This window comes from Cyprinus carpio, chromosome B2 (assembly GCF_018340385.1).
Source record: "Cyprinus carpio isolate SPL01 chromosome B2, ASM1834038v1, whole genome shotgun sequence".
NCBI classification, from domain to species: Eukaryota; Metazoa; Chordata; class Actinopteri; order Cypriniformes; family Cyprinidae; genus Cyprinus; species Cyprinus carpio.
In genome coordinates, this window is record NC_056598.1 from 1746727 (window position 1) to 1771767 (window position 25041).

Genomic DNA, 25041 nt, shown 5'->3' on the forward strand with positions numbered 1-25041 from the left:
AGTGTTTCAGAAAACATGTTATAATTCCTGAGAATGCCCTCTATCGTATCCACGCTTAAATGTAAAGTCTTGATTCATTTATTCACACATTTTGCAGAAAAGGATCACCTTTTTTGACTGTGCACTTTAAAAAAAATTATTATTTTAACCTTAATTACAGATATTCAATTCAGTGCCTGTCCTGCTAGCATGAAACCACTGCGAGTAACTGAACCGAGCTTTAGCAGCAGCAGCACGAGTTTGTGAACTGTAAAGGGTGTACTGCGCCTTTAAGAGACGCTCGTCAAGGAAGTGTGTGTGGACTCTGGACGACAACATAGTTCGATGTGAACACTAACAGCGATTAAAAACGGTCGATACAAGCGGACTCCTCGAACACTGCCACTGCACACACTGTGGCATGGGAAACGGAATAAATAAGGTACATTGGCATGACTTCCCTTCGCCTGCTGCTTTAGGACTGTAACTTTGAGAAGGAATGTAATCTCGATGTTGGACATGTGATGAGAATCAGAACGCAGAGCAAACATGACGCTATCCTTCAGGTGCGCGTTAAACAATGCGTCAGTGTTGCACATACACACAGGGTTTTGATTTAACCAATAACGAAACTAATGCGCGCAACTGTCTTTGTCGATTACGGAAAAAAATAATTTTATATATATATAGACAGTGACCCGAGACGTGTCTAAAGATCATCATAACAGTTAGACTTATAAGTTGATTTGGGCCAGAAAGCAAGAACAACATAGCAACGCGCTAACAACCGCTCAGCACTCGGCTAAAAACTACTAGAAAGCCTTAGCAACTGCATAGAAATACTCTGGCAACAGCAATCATAGAAATGTATAGATGCCCCATTCGACGGCTCCAGGCAAGTTAATGCGGCCGCCATCTTGGAACGGTCAACTTGACGTCATTCACCACACTGTATGATCTCACAGAGCCGTTCTGTGCAGGAGTGTGGCATTTTTTGAATATTCAGTGAATACTATGGTGAATGACGTCAAGTTGACCGTTCCAATATGGCGGACGGCTTACATATAGCAGCCCATAGAAGCAGTCGCTAATGAGGCATCTACCTATATAAATCTATAACAGCAGTACCGTAGCAACCACATAGCAACGTGCTAACAATTGTTCATAGCAACGTGACCAACGTGATAAAACACCTTTGCATTGTAGAAGAGTTTAGATTTGGAGAGATGTAGCATTGCTTCTCTTGCTCATCAATGGCAGTGAATGGGTGCCGTCAGAATGAGAGTCCAAACAGCTATTAAAAACATCACAATAATCCACAAGTAATCCACAGCACTCCAGTCCATCAGTTAACATCTGGAGAAGATAAAAGCTGCGTTGTTTGCATGATCAAATCCATCAAGATGTTGAAAACTGTTGTTGTCGGGTAAAATATAAATCCATAATAAGGCGTCTTCAAGTGAAAAGTTGTCTGAATCAGGAGAGATCAAGCAAAAATACCTGTATACGGCATGTTGTCATAATATATTTACATTTATTCATTAAGCAGATGATTTTATCAAAAACGACTTACATATTTGAAAAAAGCAAAGGGAAAAGAAATCATTCAATTTTTTATCAACATCATAATATGTATTATTAAGCATTACATTACAGGGTTTCTCAAACTGGGCTTGATGTAAGAACTGCAGTGTGTGTTTGAGTTGATGAAAAGCTAATAATTAATGAAATCATAACATGTAAAATAAAATTAATTATTTAAACAAGAAGATTGAGCTGTAAACATGCAATTGGGTGTTAAATGATTGAAATATTAACTTCCTCAGATATTTCAAGTAAATATTTATAATGTCAAAGGGGTTTGGAAAATGTAACAGAATGAAAGAAGAGTCAATAAATTATGAGTAATTTACTGCCATTGTGTGAGTCATATGCAATCATGTAATTCATAAAAAAGCAAATTCAGATGATACTAGAAAATTCTTTAGAGTTGTGATCTGACGTTTGAAAGCAACATACACACAGAAACACGTGAGTGAGCGCGTGTGCGTGTGATTGGTGTTAATCTGGTTTGGTTGTCGTTCCAGGTTCTGCCAGACCTGTACTTGGGTAATTTCAAAGGTAAGACCGCTGGAATCCACCACACCATTTTTAAAAGCTGCGTGTTTAGGACAGAGGATGAACGTGTGGATTTGTTCTTCCAGATGCCAGAGACAGGGAGCAATTATCCAGAAACAACATCACACACATCCTCTCCATCCATGACACCGCTGCGCCCATTTTACAGGTACTCCGACTCTTTAATTCACATGTATATAGAGATTAGAGAAAACAAGAACCTCGATACAGCATAATGTGATCAGAAACTTGAAAAAATTATGACTGAATTAAATAAAGATCAAAGCGCCCTGCATTCTACAGGCTCAGTGTTTCAGTGCAGCTCTCAGTCTGTGAATATGATTATTAAATGATGACAGTGTTTATATATTGCTGATGGCTGTAAGTGTGCATTCTTTCTCCCTCATCTGTATGAATGAGCAGCTGGAAGTAGTAAAGCATAGACATTTCAAAATAAAAGTCCTGGTGTTTTTTTTGGGGGGTTTGTTAATCAAATACCCCACATTATGCATCTTTTTTTTTTTTTTTTTGGATATGATTTGCACAGTCCCTGTCACAGAAAGCAAGGACTAAGAACATTATTTAACATGCAAAATATAGATTTTTACAACAATCAGCAGCACAATAATCTTTAAATATTATTGCATCAGCAAAATGCAGCATCTGTTGACCTCTGATTCTTCTGTACTGATATATAGTATTTAGCAAAACTGTTTTGCAGCTGAATGTGCTGCAGCCTGTTTAATTCAGTGAAGAATCTGAGATGCATGAGTTGTTTCATGTGGGTTTGTTCTGTGTGGACGTGCAATATTGATCATGTTTGTGCAGGTCCTAAAAAGTCTTATTCTCAGCGAAGGGCTTCTCTTACAGGAAAAAGAGCCTTTCTGCACAAATTGACTTGCATTTGCTGAATGCACTGTGCTCTTGCATGGTGCAAATATCTGTGAAGACGAATGAAATAAAACAATGAAATGCATGCTATGTTTTGAGTTTATTATGAAATGAACACTTAGTAGAAATAAAACATTGTGTGCATGTGCACGAGGTCTTAACATCACGTCTCCCTCTGTGTCTTACTCTTTGCTCTCTGCTGTGATTTAGAGGCGTATTAAAGCACCTCTCTGTCTTTCCTCTGTTTCTTTAGGAGATGACTTATCTTTGTATCCCAGCAGCAGATTCGCCCACACAAAACCTGTGAGTAGGCATGCATTTCTGACGGGCTCGTTCTCTAATAGCTATCGGATCTCTCTCGGCCGCCAGTGGGCAGCGCGAGTCACTGTGGCAACATGAAGATGTGAAGGCTTTTCATAAACAAACGCTTTATAAGTTCTGCATTCACGCATGCTTTTCCTCAGTCTTCTCTAACACTAACTCTGTGTTGTTAGTTTTTTATGCCGTATCAAACTAGTTACACCCTTGCATTCACACACACACACACACACACACACACACACACACACACACACGCGCGCGCACACTTCCTCTTGTGGCTCTCTTGGTGCAGGAAGGAAGTCGTGAGCTGGGTTCTGCAGTGATGTCTTGGTCGCACTACGCCTTTATTTTTATCCCCCCTTTACCATCAGCCCTCTTGTCACCCTTACAAACCTGTGAAACCCGGCCATGCGTAATGTGAAACTGACCATCTTTAACCAAGCTGGACCAACCCAGCCCTTTCTCATCCTGGTCCTGTCAAAAGGATGGATGTTCTGGAGGAAACGCCGCCGTACCTGCCATGCTTTAAGAAGAAACCACAGTCAGATTTCTGGATTTCTGGACAGTTTCAAACCCCCCCAAACCCCCCCCCCCCCCCAAAAAAAAAAAATTTTTTTTTCTTCTTTTTTTTCTTACAAGCAGAATATACAAATAGAAAGGCTAAAAAATGTTTTATTTCTTGGAACAATTTTAGTTAAAATATTCCTGACCCAAATCAATTCTTACCTGAACCTGACGTGTATAAATTAATTTTTCAAAAGGAAAACCTGACCCGAGACAGAATGGATAAAATCAGACCCAAATCTAATTATCTGATTTTTGACTTGATTTGGTAGTAAAAAGTAACATCCAAGCCTTCTGAAGAGACACAATCACTTTGTATAATGAACCAATTTAATTTAGGCTTTAATTTACCTTTATAACCTAAAAAAAAAAAAAAAAAAAAGAACAAGAGTGAAGATATGTTTTGTACTCTGTATGTACTGTAGTAATCATACTCATTTTTAATAACAAACTTGCCTAACTTTATTTTTGGGGCTGTTGTTAATGATTAGATTCAGTGTGCAGATGAGAGGATAATTAATAATTGCATGCTTAAACCAGTGTTTTAGCGCTGTTTCTCAGCTTACTGGAATATTTGGAGCATTTCAGCACGCACTCGTCTGAGCATCAGCACCAAGCCTAAATAAACTCTGACAGGAACTGCGAAGGCAGTAAATACCGAAGCTGTAAAAGCTGTGTTGTAGAGCAGCCGGCCGCTCAGTAATCTGCATCTGGAGAACATCATGTACACAGGATGTCTCGTAATTCTGTGTTTACTGCTCCGGTTACGACCTTCCCACCGCTGAGGAACGGCTCTGTCGTCGTCGTTATTATTGATGAAGTAATAATCATCTATTCTACACTGGCCCTCAAATGCTGTTTTGTTTTTTTCTGCACCATTAACAGGATAATTTACCCAAAAATGAAAATTCTATCATTTACTCACACTCACGTCGTTCCAAACCTGTATGATGTTTCTCTCTCTCTCTCTCTCTCTCTCTCTCTCTCTCTCTCTCTCTCTCTCTCTCTCTCTTTTCTGTGGAACACAAAAGAAGATATTTTGAATACTGTTTTCTCTCTCTCTCTATACAGCAAAAGATGTTTTAGAACCCACTGACATTCACATTAAAAACAGTTAATTCTAGAAAATATCTTCTGGCTGATCCTTGTTTATTAGTTTTTAAAATGCAAATCCTGGTTTGTATATTGATATTGAAAGCCATGTGGGTTAGCCATTGAGTTGTTTTCAAATGTGTGTGTAATATATATATATATATTATTTAGTTTTTTTAGTTTTATTTAACTAGGATTTATTATTATTATCTCTCATTTAGGGTTATGAACTATATATATATATATTATATATATATATATATATATATATATATATATATATATATATTTATTATTATTATTATTTATTATTATTATATATATATTTTTTTTTGGAAAAGTTAAAACCATTTCAATAAGAATATGTTCTCATGTTTATTATTATGTGTGAAAAGTATTAATGTTTAAGGTTTACTGTTTTAACCTGATTTTTTATTTATTTTATTTTTTTATTTTTTTTTAATTGTATTGAATCCGATTCTGGTCATTTTGACCCGCAATATAAAAATCATGCCCATAATTTGACACAAAATTGGCTATGCTTCATTACAGCATCCTTCTCGTTGATTCTCTCTATAGAATTGGCTGAAGTTGACATAATCAATCTCTTTGCCCTCCACAGCGTTCAGCATTTTGAGAAGAGCATTAGGTTCATGCACGAGTCGCGTCTGAAAGGCGAGGGCTGTCTGGTGCACTGGTAAGTGAGCGCTTCGTTTGTCCTCCAGCTATTGCATCTACACCGTAAATGAACCGATGTTAGGTATGCATACGATCACATGCACCAAGATACACGACTCTACCTTAAGAGGAAGCTAAATGTGCACTCAGCCCAGATACCAGCCCTAATCGAGCCCGGTGTGACCATGTGAACAGCTGATAACTAGGTGTCAAGGGGGTGGGCTATTTTAAACTTCCCAAAAACAACAGTAAACACAAGCCTGTGTTTGACGTGAGACTATAACACCGCTGCGGGCCGAGCGGTTCATTCTCAAAAACATCTTGAGGTCTGTAGTATTTCTCTGAAATCTCACGTTCTTCTTCCTGTGACTTCGAGTCACACGACTAAGTTGAATGCATGGTAAAAGAGTAATATATTTAAAATACATTTATCTCATATTAAGTATAGTTCAGATCTGTTAACATGACATATCGCTCGAGACTTATTGATATTTACAAATTTGAAAGCCTAAAATGTGTTTTAATGTCATTATTGATGAGGATTAATATAATATCAGTCTTTCAATGTGAGATAATTAAAATGCACCTGAAGCACACTTGCAATAGTTCAGCTTTAGCACAAGCAATTAGTTGAACCTCAGCACAATTAAAGTGCATTAAGAACAAAATTAGGCGTTACAATTAATCAGACTTTAAGTATAAGAGTTTATGGTACAAAAAGTACAATTGCAGGGTATTTTTATTAAGCACATACACTTTTAAAAATAAAGGTGATTAAAAGTCAAAGAACCATCTCTTCTTACCTTGTTATGATCTGAAGACCCTTCAAAGAAGCTCTTGTGAAACAGAAAGGTTCTTCGTCAAGCACCTTTATTTTTAAGAGTGTAAACATTTAAATAAATGTATATTTGTTTTCACTATATGAGCTCGTTCTGATCACTAGACTGAGCAATCATCGGCGCTCACTGGCCTGTAATGATTCTACAGGCACCGAGCGGTTGTGTTAGAGTCACATTAGGAAGCGTGTGTGTTGCTGACTGTGGTCTGGTGTTCTTCAGTCTGGCCCGGCGTGTCTCGCAGCGTGACCCTGGTGGTGGCGTACCCCTCCATGGACGTCACGACTCTGGGATGGCAAGAGGCTCTGGCTGCGGTGAAAGGTGGCCAGACCTTGTGCGTTCACCCAACGTGGGCTTCCAGAAGCAGCTGCAGGACGTTTGAGACCAGCCAGCTAACAGCAGGTGAAGATTCCCCGCTTCATGACTGGATCGACACAAACCTGACAGCCGCAGAGCTGGAGCTGGAGTTGTGTCTCTGGCCCTTCGAAATAATAACCCCTGAGAAGCCTGACATACTCAGTTTTTTGATAGCATATTTTTAAGACAGATTTTACTTTTTGCATATGTGTTATTGATCTGTCAGGCTTTTCTGGCTCATATAGTCTGATACGGCTAGAAAATGAATTTCATTTTGCAGAAATATGCTGCAGATGCTGATATTTCTATTGATGAGATTCAGATGTAATCAGAATCAGTGAGATCTTTTCTAACAGTAGATTCAAGATGCTGATATTAGATGATCTAAATATCAGTCGTGGCTCTATATCTCCAGAAATATGTCTTAGTAAGATGAGATGTAAATGATCCAAACATATAATGCAGTGATTGAGAGATGAAGAAATAAAGGCTCCTCAGAAGATGTGAGATGTTCTGGAGGCTTGTGAAGATCATTCCTCCGCTGAGGAACAGTGAAGTAAATGCTTCTGGAAACAAACGCTCCTCAAAAGATCCTGATGATCAGATTTGAGACTCTAAAACATGATTGATGGAGAATCAAGTAAAGTCCAGTAAGAAGTTCATCTGGAGATATTACTGCAGTTATTCTGACCTTTACTTGATCAAAATCCACTCAAGATCTGACACCAGAAGCAGCAGCTGAAGCTGATTACACTGAAAGCGCTTTTACTGAAAACACTCTAATCTCTCAATCAGAGACAGAAGACGTGAAGAGATCGAGTGTGATGGGTTTCTCAACACATTTAATTGTGTTTTGTATCAAATATGAGACAGTGGGCTAAATATGTTTGTTTGTGTACGTGTGTGATCCAGATTACAGCTAATAATCAGAATTCTGTTTGAAGAACCACTAAATCTCTTGTGAGTCTTAATGGTTGATTTATTTAATCATTCATGAGAGCGGCTGAAAGCAGGAGTATAAGGAAAACCCCTTCAGCGACGAGGAGGACGCTCGTAACCCTGCTGACACAGATTCCCAGCTCGGAGGACCACGACCTCCAAACACAACTGAGGAGCAACTGAGAGATCGCACAGAGCATTCCTGTCCTGTCCTCACGACTGATATCCGGGATTAGAAACATCGTCGCTGATTGTGTTTGTTATGGCACAGCACTGTTTATTAACTTATGGACACTTTTTGTAAATAAGACATAATCAAGGTTTTAATGTTTACTACTGATGCGACGTTTAAAGCAAATTTGCATTTTGTTGTTCATTCTTTACAGTTATATTATAAAAACTGATTTATACTGTCGTTTCTGACTTTCTTTTTTTTCTTCTTCTTCTTCTTAAAGGGACAGTTCACCCAGAAATTATATTCTATGAAGAATGTTGGTAACCAAAACAGTTGCTGGTAGCCATTGACGTTCCACAGAAATAAAAAATGAAAGCCAATGGCTACCAGCAACTGATGTTAGGTATGCATACGATCAATTGCACCAAGATACACGACTCTACCTTAAGAGGAAGCTAAATGTGCACTCAGCCCAGATACCAGCCCTAATCGAGCCCGGTGTGACCATGTGAACAGCTGATAACTAGGTGTCAAGGGGGTGGGCTATTTTTAAACTTCCCAAAACAACAGTAAACACAAGCCTGTGTTTGACGTGAGACTATAACACCGCTGCGGGCCGAGCGGTTCATTCTCAAAAACATCTTGAGGTCTGTAGTATTTCTCTGAAATCTCACCGTTCTTCTTCCTGTGACTTCGAGTCACACGACTAAGTTGAATGCATGTAAAAGAGTAATATATTTTAAAATACATTTATCTCATATTAAGTATAGTTCAGATCTGTTAACATGACATATCGCTCGAGACTTATTGATATTTACAAATTTGAAAGCTTAAAATCTGTTTTTAATGTCATTATTGATGAGGATTAATATAATATCAGTCTTTCAATGTGAGATAATTAAAATGCACCTGAAGCACACTTACAATAGTTCAGCTTTAGCACAAGCAATTAGTTTGAACCCCAGCACAATTAAAGTGCATTAAGAAAAAATTAGGCGTTACAATTAATCAGACTTTAAGTATAAGAGTTTATGGTACAAAAAGTACAATTGCAGGGTATTTTTATTAAGCACATACACTTTTAAAAATAAAGGTGATTAAAAGTCAAAGAACCATCTCTTCTTACCTTGTTATGATCTGAAGACCCTTCAAAGAAGCTCTTGTGAAACAGAAAGGTTCTTCGTCAAGCACCTTTATTTTTAAGAGTGTAAACATTTAAATAAATGTATATATTTTTTTCACTATATGAGCTCGTTCTGATCACTAGACTGAGCAATCATCGGCGCTCACTGGCCTGTAATGATTCTACAGGCACCGAGCGGTTGTGTTAGAGTCACATTAGGAAGCGTGTGTGTTGCTGACTGTGGTCTGGTGTTCTTCAGTCTGGCCGGCGTGTCTCGCAGCGTGACCCTGGTGGTGGCGTACCTCATGACCGTCACGACTCTGGGATGGCAAGAGGCTCTGGCTGCGGTGAAGGTGGCCAGACCTTGTGCTTCACCCAACGTGGGCTTCCAGAAGCAGCTGCAGGAGTTTGAGACCAGCCAGCTACAGCAGGTGAAGATTCCCCGCTTCATGACTGGATCGACACAAACCTGACAGCCGCAGAGCTGAGCTGGAGTTGTGTCTCTGGCCCTTCTAAATAACCCTGAGAAGCCTGACATACTCATTTTTTGATAGCATATTTTTAAGACAGATTTTACTTTTTGCATATGTGTTATTGATCTGTCAGGCTTTTCTGGCTCATATAGTCTGATACAGCTAGAAAATGAATTTCATTTAGCAGAAATATGCTGCAGATGCTGATATTTCTATGATGAGATTCAGATGTAAATCAGTGAGATCTTTCTAACAGTAGAGCAGATGCTGATATTAGATGATCTAAATATCAGTCGTGACTCTATATCTCCAGTAATATGTCTTAGTAAGATGAGATGTAAATGATCCAAACATAATGCAATGCTGATTGAGAGATGAAGAAATAAAGGCTCCTCAGAAGATGTGAGATGTTCTGGAGGCTTGTGAAGATCATTCCTCCGCTGAGGAACAGTGAAAGTAAAGCTTCTGGAAACAAACGCTCCTCAAAAGATCCTGATGATCAGATTTGAGACTCTAAAACATGATTGATGGAGAATCAAGTAAAGTCCAGTAAGAGTTCATCTGGAGATATTACTGCAGTTATTCTGACCTTTACTTGATCAAAATCACTCAAGATCTGACACCAGAAGCAGCAGCTGAAGCTGATTACACTGAAAGAGCTTTTACTGAAAACACTCTAATCTCTCAATCAGAGACAGAAGACGTGAAGAGATCGAGTGTGATGGGTTTCTCAACACATTTAATTGTGTTTTGTATCAAATATGAGACAGTGGATAAATATGTTTGTTTGTGTACGTGTGTGATCCAGATTACAGCTAATAATCAGAATTCTGTTTGAAGAACCACTAAATCTCTTGTGAGTCTTAATGGTTGATTTGTGTTCAGTTCAGAGAGCGGCTGAAGCAGGAGTATAAGGAAAACCCCTTCAGCGACGAGGAGGACGCTCGTACCCTGCTGACACAGATTCCCAGCTCGGAGGACCACGACCTCCAACACAACTGAGAGATCGCACAGAGCATTCCTGTCCTGTCCTCACGACTGATATCCGGGATTAGAAACATCGTTACGCGCCACGCTGATTGTGTTTGTTATGGCACAGCACTGTTTATTAACTTATGGACACTTTTTGTAAATAAGACATAATCAAGGTTTTAATGTTTACTACTGATGCGACGTTTAAAGCAAATTTGCATTTTGTTGTTCATTCTTTACAGTTATATTATAAAAACTGATTTATACTGTCGTTTCTGACTTTCTTTTTTTCTTCTTCTTCTTCTTAAAGGGACAGTTCACCCAGAAATTAATATTCTGAAGAATGTTGGTAACCAAACAGTTGCTGGTAGCCATTGACTTCCACAGAAATAAAAATGAAAGCCAATGGCTACCAGCAACTGTTTAGTTATCAACATTCTTCAAAACATCTACTTTTATTTTTAACAGAAAAAAGAAACTTCAGGTTTGGAACAACTTGCGGATGAGTAAATCGTAACAGAAGTTCCAGTTATCCCTTTAAGACTCTCAGAACTGTTTTAATCAAAGTAACATAAAGAAAGAATACAAATGTTAATTTTGAAAAATAAGATAAGTGCTCAATTGTGTACTTAAACATACTAAAATGTTGCTTTAGTACTTCTTAAGATAATCTTAAAATAATCTAAGTGTACTCAACTGTGCTATTTTGAGACACTATGAATATATGACCTAAAATGTGCTTTTTACATACTATCTCTGTATTTAAAAGTTATTATTATTAGTAGTACACTAGTGTATGAAAGATACTACAAGTGGTAAGTGAATACATTTATAAATACAGATGTTAAAAGTACATTTTAGTTCATATATTAATGTTGTCCCAAAATAGCACAGTCGAGTACACTTAGATGATCTTAAGAAGTACTAAATAATAATTTTTAGTATATTAGGTAAGTACACAATTAGTGTGTGAAAACAGAGCACTTTAAATACATTATCGAAGTGCACCTTTTTTCACCTAGAAAAAAAATACATGTTATTTCTCTGTGGGACAGCAGGGGGCAGCATATTCAACTCTGTTGAACTCGAAAGAGCTTGGTAACAGATTTGAAGTCACTTGGTGTCAAATACGCTACTTGAGGAGTTGTTATTTTCTTAAATTATTTTGGGGGATAAAAGCACCCCTAAAAGTGTACGGCTCTGTGGAAACACATCACACATTGAGACACAAAGACCTTGACATTGGCCTCCGCTGACGGGACGCTCACAGTGTGAGAATAAGTTAGTGACCCCCGTGTTGTTCCGTGACAGCGGTGAATTTCCTCAAATCAACCCGACATAAACAAACATCAAACACCGTCCAGGATAACTCTGATGACGAGCGCTGGGAGATTTTCTGGCATCTTTTATCGACAGATATTTGTTCCACCGTGTGTGTGTTTGCGTCTCTCAGGGATTTCCCGTATGCTGGATGTTTATTCTTTCGGTTCTGTCGCGTTTCTCTGAAGTCTTCAGCTCTTAATGGTGCTGGAGAAAGACGCTTCCACGTAACGCTCCACCCATCTCTCCACCTAACGAGCTTTGACTTATTTAAGAATAGAAACACCTTCCTCTGACATGACTTGAGAAGTGTCGGCTTTCAAAGCGAAGCTGTCTGCATTCACAAAGGTAAGACCTGAGAGGCTTGATCTGTGTGACAACTGAGCTGAACATGACTGGAGTGTTAAAGAAAAGAAACTATTATGAGCATGCAGCTTGTTTATTAATAATGCTTATGCTTCATGCATTATTACATACTCATATGCTATCTATATTTTGTTCCTTTTCTAAAAAAAAAAAAAAAAAAAAAAAAAAGTAAACTACATTTGACATGCACGTAAACTTTAAAAGTTTAAGCTTCGTTCTTTGAACGCATTCTTTCCATGCAACATTTTCTGTCGTTTAAGAGCACCTGCAGTAGACTTTATAAATGTGTGTATTAATGCGGAATATGCATGCATGAACTCATCTGAATCACTCTTCTGCTCACTGCATGTGCACCTGCTCTCGCATGCCTCCTTCCCTCACAGACATGAACTTAGATGGGGACAGCAGCATGTCAGTCAGTTGTGGGAATGGCAAACTTAGGCAGTGGCTCATCGATCAGATTGACAGCGGGGACTATCCCGGCTTGGTTTGGGAAAATGACGAGAAAACCATTTTCAGGATTCCCTGGAAGCACGCGGGGAAACAGGACTACAACCGCGACGAGGACGCGGCGCTCTTCAAGGTGACTGAAGGTGGACCTCTGGTGAAGTGTCTTTAGATCAGTGTTGTGGCCCCTGAAAGCATTAGGACTCGTATTATCACACTGAGTCCCTTTATTTAAATACACACTGCACGCTTTTCAAGCTTGACGTTTGACGAAACTGATCAAACAATAGATGTAGTGTTGAAAATGAAGCCAGAAGTGGTCGCAAAACATTAATGGATAATGCCATAGTTATTGTACTGAACCACACTTGTGGCTTCTCTGTCGGACACCTGTGTGAACTTGACTTCATCCCCTAAAAGTCACCGAAATGCCAACTGATTCAGAGTAATCAAGCATAAACGATAAAGAAAAGCGCAGTTTGTTCCGAGAAAAAACTTGTTTGCAGCCACGTGGTTTGATATTTTGTTATCTGATGCGATTACATTCACGCACCTCTAAGTGACTTCAGTTTACAAATACGTTTTCGGGCAACTGTGTGAATGCATATTATTATTAAGGCACATTTTTGCAACTCTGTTTTTATAACCATGTACGCTACTGTAGGATAAATTATTAGGAGTAATCAGAGAAAATGCAGAAAGTGCTGAGATAGACCATTGCATGTTAACAGATTGGCATTCTGTTGTAGTAGAAACAAAAGCAATGACAGTTCAGTCAATCAGACACATTGAACAGTATTTTATTCGTTACATATTAGCACACTTATTAACAAAGTGTCTTTAATTATTTTATGCATTAGTATTCTGAGTTCCTACTTGATGGTAGAAGTGAGCCAGTTGCTTCCTCCCTCACTCTTCATCTCTTCTCATCTTCACGCTGGTGTTGTGGTTTGTAGGCTTGGGCCCTGTTTAAAGGCAAGTACAGAGAAGGCTTGGACAAACCAGACCCTCCAACGTGGAAGACGAGGCTCCGCTGTGCCTTGAACAAGAGCAATGACTTTGATGAACTGGTGGAGAGAAGCCAGCTGGACATCTCAGATCCTTACAAGGTCTACAGGATAATACCAGAAGGAGCCAAGAGAGGTAACTTCCAGTTTTGGATTGCATAGCAATGAATTGCAATGAGTGAAATGCATTTAATATATCACAACATGCATCAGTAGAAGGTCTGTTGGAACTGTGCATTGGTTGCCTCATAATACACAAATATTGAAGGGGTGGCGTTTTTGCTCAAGGTTTGATGCATTGCATCATTCCAGCTCTACTGAAAAGTATAAGCGCACAAAAGAGCTGTGAACAGAGCTAATTTGCTACACAAAGGTGGAGGCATGCTATGCATTCACATATAATATTGCTACTTGCCCTCAGTATGTGTAGCAGGAAGCTAAGAGGAAGCCACTACATGTGCTAAAATCCCTCAAGCTTTTTATAGAGAGCTTCGGTTACCAAGTGCACAGCAGTAAAGTGACACAAATCACCCATCAGACCTTGCATAAGACGAGCTTGTGCTTCGAGATGCTGGGCCAAGGCCATGAAGACCTCTGGTGTGACCATAAAGAGTTCAAGAGTTTGCAGAATTTTTTTTTTTTTTTTTTTTTATATATATTTTTTAAATTACATATATTGTAGTTTCACACCTTAATATGGTTGCTATATTAGTGCTTGTGAATTACCTGCGAAGTGGAGGCATGAACTGAACTGTAAGTGAACGAATGAGTGAATTTTGTTTTGAGGATAAAACAGATGTAGACACAGAAAACTGACCCAAAATATTAATATAAGATATAATAACTGATCGCTCACCTTGGACTGACTTTTGACCAAAATCAAATCCTCTAAAAATGGAAATGTGACTGTGACCGCTAAACGTGACCGCGGCGTAAACTATTTTGATTTACAAAAAGCCGAACTGTTCGATATGTCCAGCCTCAGCATCTTTTAGCAAAATAAATACATCAGCAAAGGAAGGAAAACTGCACTCGTTAAGTCATGGGCTTTTTAACACACTCTCATGGCAATTCGTAACTGTTTTACGCCTTGGCGAATTAATGGCAAATTCGTACGATCTCATTTATATGTTTTCGTACAGTTTGCTGAGGTTTGGGTTTAGGGCTGGACCCTTAATGGACCCTTAATAAAATGCTTAATTTTAATTTATTTATTTATTATTATTATTATTATTTACAAAACGTGCATTCGCGTACAAATCAAATCGTACGAATTCCTATAAAATCGCCAACTGTTAAAATAGTTTTATGTTTTGTTATGGGCTCAAGTTGGTACTTTAGCAGCTTCTCGAAACCTGTTCTCGTGTTCAAAGCAAACTAAGAATAAAGTCAGAAGCTTGAAAGTGCAGTTATCAGTTATTTGTTACAGTTATCACAATTATAGCCAAATGCTCAAATTGTGCGGATATAAATTTTTTGTAGGATTTGCAGATTCATAAAATATTATTTTGCAGTTATATATATATATATATATATATATATATGCCTATATATGAAAGTTATGAATAGATTATTTTTTTAATTTTAGGCTCTAAGTCCAGCAGTATGGATGACAGCGCAGCACACATGACTTCTATTAGTTATCCAGTGCATTCTTCTTATCCTCCTCTACAGCCTCAGGTAAGGCCTCACCTTTGCCATGTCACACCTTTTTAATGAAATATTAATTTCCCAGGGAGACGTCTTATGTGAAGTGTTTTTCTTTATATTCACTGTCTAATTAGCATTGCATCTTTATCTAGTTCATATGCATTTACTGCTTGTTCCTAGCAGGTGCTTTCAATGTGAAACAGTGTCAAGATAATAATTTATAGTTTTTATTAATATTTTGAATTAGTGTATATTTTTATATTTTCTGTTTTTATTTTTTATTCTGGTGGAAGTTTTTGCAATATTGTTTCCTACAGTTTTATATATATATATATATATATATATATATATATTTTTTTTTTTTTTATTATTTTTGTAACTTAGTACAAGTAAAGCAAGTTATATATTTAGTGCATTACCTGTTATACACACACACACACAAACACACACACACACACACACACATATATATATATATATATATATATATATATATATATATATATATATATATATATATATATAACTAGAATTATATCCTGACCTCAGAGCAGTGTTATTTTAGTATCACTGATATACTATTTTTAGTTTTTTTTAATATGTCTATATAGTAGTTTTTATTAATTTGTATTTCCATTTTAGTTAAGTGCATCAAGTTAAACCAAACAAAAACTAGAAGTTTTTCCCTTAGCAACCAGCTGAGATAAAATGTTATTTTAATGAAAGTTTTTAAAATATAAATTAATTTTAATTCTAGTTTTAGTTAACTTTACTACAAGTGCGCAATCAACCCTGCTGTAAAGATGAGATGGTGCAGACTGGTAAACCAGCACAGCCTTATGAAACCTCTCTGGTGAAGCAGGTTAACCAAGTGAATCTTGCTAGTTATTCTTGTTAAGAACTCTAGGTGCGCTCCAGTGTGTTGGCATCCCATGCTGGTGAGCAGCACTGTGGTTTTTCAGTGATGAAGTTCAATCTCAGAAACCCATCCGCTGTCTGTCTGCAGATGACGGGATACATGCTGCCCCAGGAGAGACGAGACTGGAGGGAATACAGCAGCGATCAGCCTCATCCTCAGGCTCCTCACGCAGAGTTACCCTACGGCCAGTGTCCGTATCCACCCACGCGCTCCTTACCCTGGCACCCATCGGCCTGTGACAACGGTACCCGCCTCTCCAATAATACACAGTGTCCAGTTCTGAGAGCATAACATTAAATTCATAACGTTTCACATTTGGCAAACAGCTACTTATCTTTAGCAGTTACTTTTAAAAGTAATGCATTACTATATTGCGTTACTCCATGAAAAATAAGTAATTCCGCTACCTAGTTAATTTTTATGCAAAGTAATGCATTACAATATTTGCATTACTCCATAAAAAAAGTAACATTGAATTAACTAGTTAATTTTTAAGGAATGTAATGCATTACAGTATTGCGTTACTCCATGAAAAAGTAACTAATTGTGTTACTTAGTTACTTTTTATGGAAAGTAATCCATTACAATATTACGTTACTCCACAAAAAAGTAACTAATTGCGTTAACTAGTTAATTTTTAAGGAAAATAATGCATTAAAATAATGCATTACTTCATAAAAAAGTAACTAATTGCATTATTTAGTTACTTTTTATGGAAAGTAATGCATTACAATATTGCGTTACTTCATAAAAAGGAACTAATTGTGTTACTAAGTTACTTTTTATGGAAAGTAATGCATTACATTACTTTTGTGGTACATTTGTTACCTGGGCTGGACTTGCTTATTTGTTTTTTAGTAACAAAAACCAAAAAGCTATATTTTTTTGCAACTGTAAAGGCCCTTTCCTATCAAAAGTGAAATGAATAAGCCTCAGGCTGAAGTAAGCGTCTCTGATTTCTCTCAATGCGGAGCTGTCAGTCAATAAATGTGAAAACAAGGTAACTGTCGTTACTTATTTGAAAACATAACTCAGATATTTTCTTTGTGTATTTAAAAGTAATGCACTATTTCACTAGTTACTTGAAAAGTAATCTGATTACATACCTCGCATTACTTGTAATGCGTTACCCTCAGCACTGATCTTAAGTAAAATGATTACAGGCCATATTTGAAGGTTGTGTACCATACTGAACATATTAATATCAGAGAAGCTGAAGCTATTCTCAGTCATAGATGCTCTCAGTTGTTTCTGTAACGAATAAGAAGAGAGTTTATCAAAGGCGAGCAACATTAGCTGACTTTAAACAGAAAGAGGAAATCCTTAATTTATGGTTCAGCCGGTCTGTTTATTTACTTGCTTGTTTATTAATGGTACTTCTCACTCTGTAAAACGGCCAACTCAAGGGGTACCAATGAATTTAGTCCCTTTATTAACTTTTGCTAAATGTAAGGAAAGAAATAAATGGTCATTTACTATAGATTCATAAGGTCTTTTGAAAAGTGCAGCTTAAATTCATCACAGTCTTGGGTTCTTGGTCTTGAGACCAATCGAAGTTGACGCAAGCAGTGGGTCTCAAAATATAGTCTTTTTCCAGATCCGGGTCTTGCTTATTGTTTATTTAGGGTTTAATTGTACTAAATTAACTGATACAAACCTCTAGTCTAAGCGGGTGCAGTCATGGTCTGGGTCTGGTCTCGATTCAGTGAAAGAAGTGGAAAGACAATCATTTTGTTTTACTATAGGTGCCTTTGTCACATCATATTTTTCATTTTGAAGGTAGTAAAATAATCAATTTTAATGCATCTACACTTTCCAGGATACCAGATATCTGGCTCCTTCTACACATATTCACCTACAGAAACCCATACAGTGGCAATGGACCCCAATATGAGATCCGCCGAAGCCATGGCACTTTCAGGTATGAACACGGCTGCCAGTGTTATTTTGGCATCTTTGAGATACTTTTATAATATTTATAAATGTATATATATTTTGATTTCCCATTTATTTACATTTTAATTAGTTTTAGTAATTTTCGTGTGTGTTTTTGTCATTTTTTATTTATTTATAATTTATATATTTTTTATTTATTTATTTTTTATTTATATTTATTTATAATTTATATATATATATATTTTTTTTTACATGAGTCATACATTTTTAATTTTACGTTTTTACGTAAAGGAAAATTAGATAAAATAACGTTTTTTTCTCCCCAGTTATTTTATTTGAATTTAAATTTATTTTATTTCAAGTAATAAGATTTTTTTTATGGTTTTAGTTTTAGTTAACTATAATAACTTAATTATAATAACCCTGACTATTGCAATGAACTTTGGCACATAACATCGTGGGCATGAATGATACTGTAAATCAAGTAGTTTGTTAAGGAAATACAATTTGGATGATAAAAAGTAGATTTTAAAGATCTACGTTGATTGGATTCTTTGCTATTGCTCAGTGTTAGGTGTAATACGTTACTAAGTAATTAATTACTTTCCCCTCGAAAAGTAAAGTAAGGGATTACTCTAATTACAGTTACTTCTGAAGTAATTGCATTAAATATTGTACAGACTATTGAGCAATTCTATATAAAACAGTGGATTTAACACGGTTTTAATGTAACAGTCTCCCTTTAAATACTTTAAATGATCAATTTAATAATAATTTTTGCAATTTTATATTATTTATTGAAGTAATTAGTAATCAGAAATCCAATACTTTTTAGGGTAACACTTTATTTTAAGGTGTCCTTGTTACACGTTACATGTACTTACTATTATAATTATAACAATAAATTATGCATAATTGCATGGAAGTAACCTAATCTTATTTGTTACACGTTACATGTAGTTAATTAATATCACTCAGTACTTAAATGTGTAATTACACTGTAACAAGGACACCTTAAAATAAAGTGTAACCCTTTTTAGAGAAAGTAATCAGTACAGTAATCTAATTACACTTTTAGTATTTAGTAATTAGTAGCTAGTTAATGAATTACTTTTTTAGAGTAAAATACCCAACACTGCTATTGAAACCACCTAGAAACCACCCAAAACATCCTAGTATTGTGTTTCTTTTTAACTTTCATCCTTCCCTCGGGTCATTTTGACCCGGAATTTTTTTTTATTATTATTTTTAGAAAATTGTGTGTTCATCTGAGTGGTTCAAGACTTTGTGACTTTTGTTCCACTTGAACTTAAAACACACACACAAAATTTGAGTGGATTTGAGGATTTATATTGCTGTAATAAAGAATTTTTTTTTCTTTTTTTTTTTTCCAAATCCAAATAAAATTTATTATTAATTTTTTTTTTATTACAATTTTTTTTATTATTACATTTTGTCACACTTGAACAATGGATCACACACAAACATTTTTGGAGTGGATTCAAGGACTTTATTTGGCTTTAAAAACAGTAACAAAAATTATTCCCTCGCGGGTCAATATGACCCGCCATAGGAATGAATGGAATGTAAAAAAAAAAAAGCGGGTCAATATGACCCGCCATAGAAAAAAAAAAAAAATTAAAAAAAAAAAATCTGACACAATCCAGAAAACAATTATATCCAAATGAGGGGCTGAGACATACATGTTACACGCACACACATAGAGACACATTATAACGCGCATGATTAAAGGAATATATTTATTTGGCTGTAAAAACAGTAACAAAAATCCTTCCCCCGTGGGTCAATATGACCCGCCATAGGAATGAATTGAATGTAAAAAAAAATCTGACACAATCCAGAAAACAATTATATTCAAATGAGGGGCTGAGACTACAGAATATTCCCAAGGCACACACACAAACACATACACATTATAACACGCATGATTAAAGAAAACAAGGTCAATAAAAATTAAATAAAACAAAAATCACAGAAACAAAACCCTACATAAATATTAAGAAAAAACAATATAACAGCAATATACTGAACAATATAAGCTATCTGGATCAAAAAAAAAAAGTTTAATTTTAGGCCTTCGGGTCATTTTGACCCGCGAGGGAAAGGTTTGTGACAGAGCGTGAGGAAAGGATGAAGGTTAAAGTGAAGTTCTGTTCTGTGGTCCGCAGACTGCCGCCTGCACGTCTCTCTGTATTACCGCGAGTCTCTGGTGAAGGAGGTGACCACCAGCAGCCCTGAAGGCTGTCGCATCTCCTCCTCTTCGTCTCCAGGATCCCCCTCGTCCCCGTCTTCCCCGGGCCCCGAGGAGCGGCTGTATGGCGGGGCCGAGCCCGTGCTCTTGCCCTTCCCGTACCCTCAGTCTCAGCGGCGCGGGGCCGAGAAGCTGCCTAACGTGCTGGAGCGCGGCGTGCTGCTGTGGCTGGCTCCGGACGGGCTTTACGCCAAGCGCCTGTGTCAGGGCCGCGTGTACTGGGAGGGCCCGCTGGCCCCGTACGCAGACAAACCCAACAAGCTGGAGAAAGAGCAGACCTGCAAGCTGATGGACACGCAGCAGTTCCTCTCAGGTTAGAGATCTCACCGGTCACAGCCTCACGCTGTATTTTGAAGGTCACATGACTGTTTCGTCTCTAGCTTGGAGTCCAACATGATTAAAGTCCCTTTAATTCACTTCATGAGAACTTTTGCACAAAATCATGGGCAGAAAGATACATTTTCAAATATATTTTTAAATACATTTCAAAATAGCCTTAAAATATGTTTCAGAATATGTTTATGTTTCTGCCAATATATATATATTATTTTTCTTCAATGTTTTGGAAAATATATTTTAAAAACTAAAAAACAAAAAGGAAAACCCGCACACTGCCATTACTTACAAAAGTATAAAAGCAGTTTTATTCACAGTTTTATCGGTTGTCAGTAAAACTGCTTTTGTACTTTTGCAAGCAATTTTCTTTTTGTTTTTTAGTTGTTTGACTTCTTTTTCTTTTTATCCAACACACCTATCTGTTATCTGCAGGTGTGCAATGATTGATTGTTAATTGAAAATATATTTAAAAAATACAGTATAAATATATATATATATTTAATAGCATTTCAAAATAAATTTTACCACCTACATATTTCAGCGCAAGAAAATACATTAATATATCACATTTGTTTTAAAACTTTATTTGTTGTCTTTAACACGTATGAACATACTGAACATATTTGAAAAAAAAAAAACAATATATGTGAAAATTAAACATACTCATTATTAATCTAACCAATTCCATCCACATTTGCATTAATGTAGGCTACTGTAAGATTATAAATGTATTTTCTTGCCTCTGAAATACTATTTGCTATATGAATGGTAAAACAACATCCATTTTAAATTTCAAAAATATATTTAATTGAACTTCACACATATTTTAGTGATATTGGTTAGATTAGCTGTGTGTGGTTGTTAGGGCTGGAGATGTTTGAGGTGCTTCCACACATCAAGACTTATTTATGAAATGAAAAACCTTTTTTATTAATTTTTGTAACATTGGTTTTTATTTTTGTTATTTTTACTGTTCATAGGATGTATTTTTAATTTCCTAAGCTGACACTTTCAGTTTAATGCGACTAACGTATGAATGATTCACTTGATAAATAATCTTTATCAGATGGCAGCCAATCAGAGCAGTTTGTTTAGCTGTAGATGTGCTCTAGAGGTGTTTTTAATTGGACTGTGGAATGAAGACAAGGCCTGTCATTTCTGAAAGCGTGTTCATTAAGCTGTGTGTGGTTGGCCACATGTCATGATTAGCTCTGTTTCACTCGTGTTTGACACGGTGGGATTTTCCAGCGAGCTCCTGAGCGTCTGATCATCACACATGAACCTGCTAAAGTTTGCATTCAGCTCTCTGCTAGTCATCAGTTTATGAGGGTCTTGTGTTCGCATTATTGCTCATCAGGAGTTTTTTTTTGTCTGTGATGGGAAGAGTCATGACTGTAAAGAATGGGTTTTGACATTAAAGCAGATCAGCAATTTTAGACACTTTTGTACCGCTTTATCTTTGTCAAGCTTAAATCACATTTAGTCATTTAGAAAATGCTTTTATCCTAACAAGGACAAAAGAAGCAATCCAAATCAACACAAGAGCAATGATATGCAAGTGCTGTGACAATTTGTTTTATAATAAATAAAAAGAAAACAAGTAGATCGAATAGAAAAAGAACAGAGAACACTAGTGTCTCATTTAAAATAATTATTAATCAAATTAAAATCTGCCAGTACTTTGCAATCAAACAATTATGATTTATTATTTAAATTAAATGATTTAAATGCATTGCATTTATACCTAATGATTGTTGTAGGCGTGCTTCGTTTTATACTCAATTTGGTTACACTTTATTTTAAGGTGTCCTTGTTACAGTGTTACTATATTACATTTAAGTACTGAGTGATGTTTATTAACTACATGTACTTACTGTGTGCTTACGGGGTTACTTGCATGTAATTATGCATAATTTGTTGTTATTATAATATTAATTACATGTAACGTGTAACAAGGACACCTTGAAATAAAGTGTTACCCTGAATTTATACTAAATACAAACATTTATTATCAGAGCAAAAATGTAATGAGAACTATTGACATAAATAATTACAAAACGTGAGAATTTGCATTCAAATTCTGAAAAAGACAATGTGCTTATGTCAGTGATGCAAAATGAGAGAATTTTGCACAGTATTTTTTCTTCTTTTGATAATTGTAATTTGGGGTGAACATTTTGTGAGTAAATAAAATGCAACTTAGTTAATTATTCTATGCATTGTTGTTGTGGCTGCAGAACTGCAGGGCTTCATTCACCACGGCCGTCCCATGCCACGCTCTCAGGTGGTGCTGTGTTTCGGAGACGAGTTTCCAGACCCTCAAAGACAGAGCAAAATGATCACAGCTCAGGTAAGATCAGCCTCTCCGCAGCTTGACACACCATTTATATCATTATAATGTTAATGCACTAGCATGAACTCAGTAAATGCATATATCTGTACTCAGATGCAATAATCCATTAGTTATAATTCACCAACAGCGCTGTGAAATCTGTGTCTGCTTTCGCAGGTGGAGCCTATGTTTGCCCGGCAGCTCCTGTATTTTGCAGGACAGACCAACGGTCACTACTTGCGCGGATATGAGCTTCAGAGTCAAGGTGCTTTACCTGTAGAAGAGTATCAGAGAAGCATCCAGCACTTGCAGGAGTAACCAGCTTCACATACAAGCAGCTGAGACGCTGCAAAGCCCAGCCGCTCGTACTGTATCTGCTCCACAGCCAGCGGAGACTAGTGAAAGCCAATGGAGCATCATAATGAAGACTTGAAATCGCATTGCGATTGCCTGACCAAGTGCCCACTTTCACATCCCAAAAACCACAGACAAGACAATCCAGCTCTTCGGACACCATACAGTATCGGATGCAGTCATTTTGTATGAAAAAGTTTCATGAATTATGTCTCAATGAGTCCAAACGTCTGAGAACACACTGAAAAATGCTGGTTTGTTTTATGTCACAAACCACATGCTAAAACATTGTCAAGTTCTTTTCACTCATACGTGACCCTGGACCACATAAGTGTCAATTTTTCAAAATTGAGATGTATACATCACCTGAAAACTGAATAAATAATCTCTCCATTGATGTATGGTTTGTTAGGAGGACAATATTTGTCTGAGATACAACTATTTGAAAATCTGGAATCTGAGGGAGCAAAAAAATCTAAATATTGAGAAAATCATCTTAAAAGTTGTTCAAATGAAGTTCTTAGCAATGCATATTACTAATCAAAAATTAAGTTTTGATATATTTACGGTAGAGAAATGTACAAAAATATCTTCATGGAACATGATCTTTACTTAATATCCTAATGATTTTTGGCATAAAAAGAAAAATCAATAATTTTGACACATACAATGTTTTTTTGGCTATTACTACAAATATACCCCAGAGACTTATTTTTGGTTTTGTTATCCATAGTTTTTTGTTGAACTGATAATTTAATTTTTATTTTGTGATTGAGGGTTGTATTTTGTTTTTTTGTATACTTTATATTTCATATGGATGTTAAAGAAAGAAGCTAACCACAAATAAAACTACAATCTAACTATTTTCCCCATAAAATATAGGAATTGTTTGTTAGTTTTTGATAAGTTGATGTATAGTTGCATAGATTTTCTATTACTGGTCTATATAGCTCTGCTTTTCTAACACAATCCTCTTTTTTCTCATTGTTTTCGGCGCCGTGTGAGTATTTATATTGTATGCATGTAGGTTTCTATATGCTCAGCCGAATGTACTGTATAGCTGTATAGATATCTTGAATGTAATCGAAGTAATTATTTCTCTGAATGGCATCTGACAGAAAGTTATATAATGCTAAATACTAAGAAACAGTTTGTGGTTGTGTGTGTGTGTGTGTGTGTGTGTGATTGTTATCAGCTTTCAAGTAAAGATCTAAGTTGCAAATGTAATCATGACAAAATCTGCTTCTCCCCCGTGTGTGTGTGTGTGTGTGTGTGTGTGTGTGTGTGTGTGTGTGTGTGTGTTGAGTGCTGATGGGAATGCACTAGAGCAGGTCACTGCCCACTCTTTCCCTCTTTCCCTCTCTGTCTCAGAACCGTTGTTTTTTTTTCTTCGTATTTTGTATTGTTTTGTCCATTTTATTTCAAATCTGTGCATTTTTCAAAGTCAAGTCAAATAAAGATATTTTTCTTATGATCCTGGTTCTGTCCTGTATATTATTTCTGTTTCTGCTTGGCTTTCAGAAATTTGCAGATCTTGATTTCACTTGTATATACGAGTATGTAATATCTGTTGTCATATAATGTAATATAACTGACTAATTCAGGAATATGAGGACGTTTGGTT

General features: G+C 36.5%; 2 protein-coding genes across 3 annotated transcripts; both read left to right on the plus strand.

The window, feature by feature from the left end:
* Positions 1-255: 255 nt before the first annotated feature.
* On the plus strand, positions 256-10789 carry LOC109084294 (dual specificity protein phosphatase 22-B-like). 2 transcript variants are annotated; one of them, XM_042717692.1, is made up of 7 exons: positions 256-421; positions 2067-2100; positions 2184-2266; positions 3242-3291; positions 5588-5662; positions 9333-9504; positions 10432-10789. In XM_042717692.1, the coding sequence occupies exons 1-7, from the start codon at positions 401-403 to the stop codon at positions 10546-10548; spliced, it is 552 nt and encodes a 183-aa protein (XP_042573626.1). In that variant the 5' UTR covers positions 256-400; the 3' UTR covers positions 10549-10789. The 2 variants fall into 2 exon arrangements, with proteins under 2 accessions (XP_042573626.1, XP_042573627.1); XM_042717693.1 differs by lacking the exon at positions 3242-3291 and having other exon boundaries at positions 262-421.
* Positions 10790-11517: 728 nt separating this feature from the next.
* Positions 11518-23850, plus strand: irf4a (interferon regulatory factor 4a). The gene is made up of 9 exons (XM_042717694.1): positions 11518-12186; positions 12588-12787; positions 13608-13794; positions 15247-15338; positions 16315-16471; positions 18047-18148; positions 20313-20708; positions 22969-23081; positions 23241-23850. The coding sequence occupies exons 2-9, from the start codon at positions 12590-12592 to the stop codon at positions 23379-23381; spliced, it is 1386 nt and encodes a 461-aa protein (XP_042573628.1). The 5' UTR covers positions 11518-12186; positions 12588-12589; the 3' UTR covers positions 23382-23850.
* The last annotated feature ends 1191 nt before the right edge of the window (positions 23851-25041 follow it).

Excerpts from the sequence above, each read along its gene's own strand:
- irf4a (XM_042717694.1), top strand. The coding sequence starts at position 12,590 with ATGAACTTAGATGGGGACAGCAGCATGTCAGTCAGTTGTGGGAATGGC. Across the intron at positions 13,795-15,246 it reads ACCAGAAGGAGCCAAGAGAG|GCTCTAAGTCCAGCAGTATG; the intron begins GTAACTTCCAGT and ends TTTTAATTTTAG. Across the intron at positions 23,082-23,240 it reads GCAAAATGATCACAGCTCAG|GTGGAGCCTATGTTTGCCCG; the intron begins GTAAGATCAGCC and ends CTGCTTTCGCAG.
- LOC109084294 (XM_042717692.1), top strand. The coding sequence starts at position 401 with ATGGGAAACGGAATAAATAAG. Across the intron at positions 422-2,066 it reads TGGGAAACGGAATAAATAAG|GTTCTGCCAGACCTGTACTT; the intron begins GTACATTGGCAT and ends TTGTCGTTCCAG. Across the intron at positions 2,267-3,241 it reads CCGCTGCGCCCATTTTACAG|GAGATGACTTATCTTTGTAT; the intron begins GTACTCCGACTC and ends CTGTTTCTTTAG.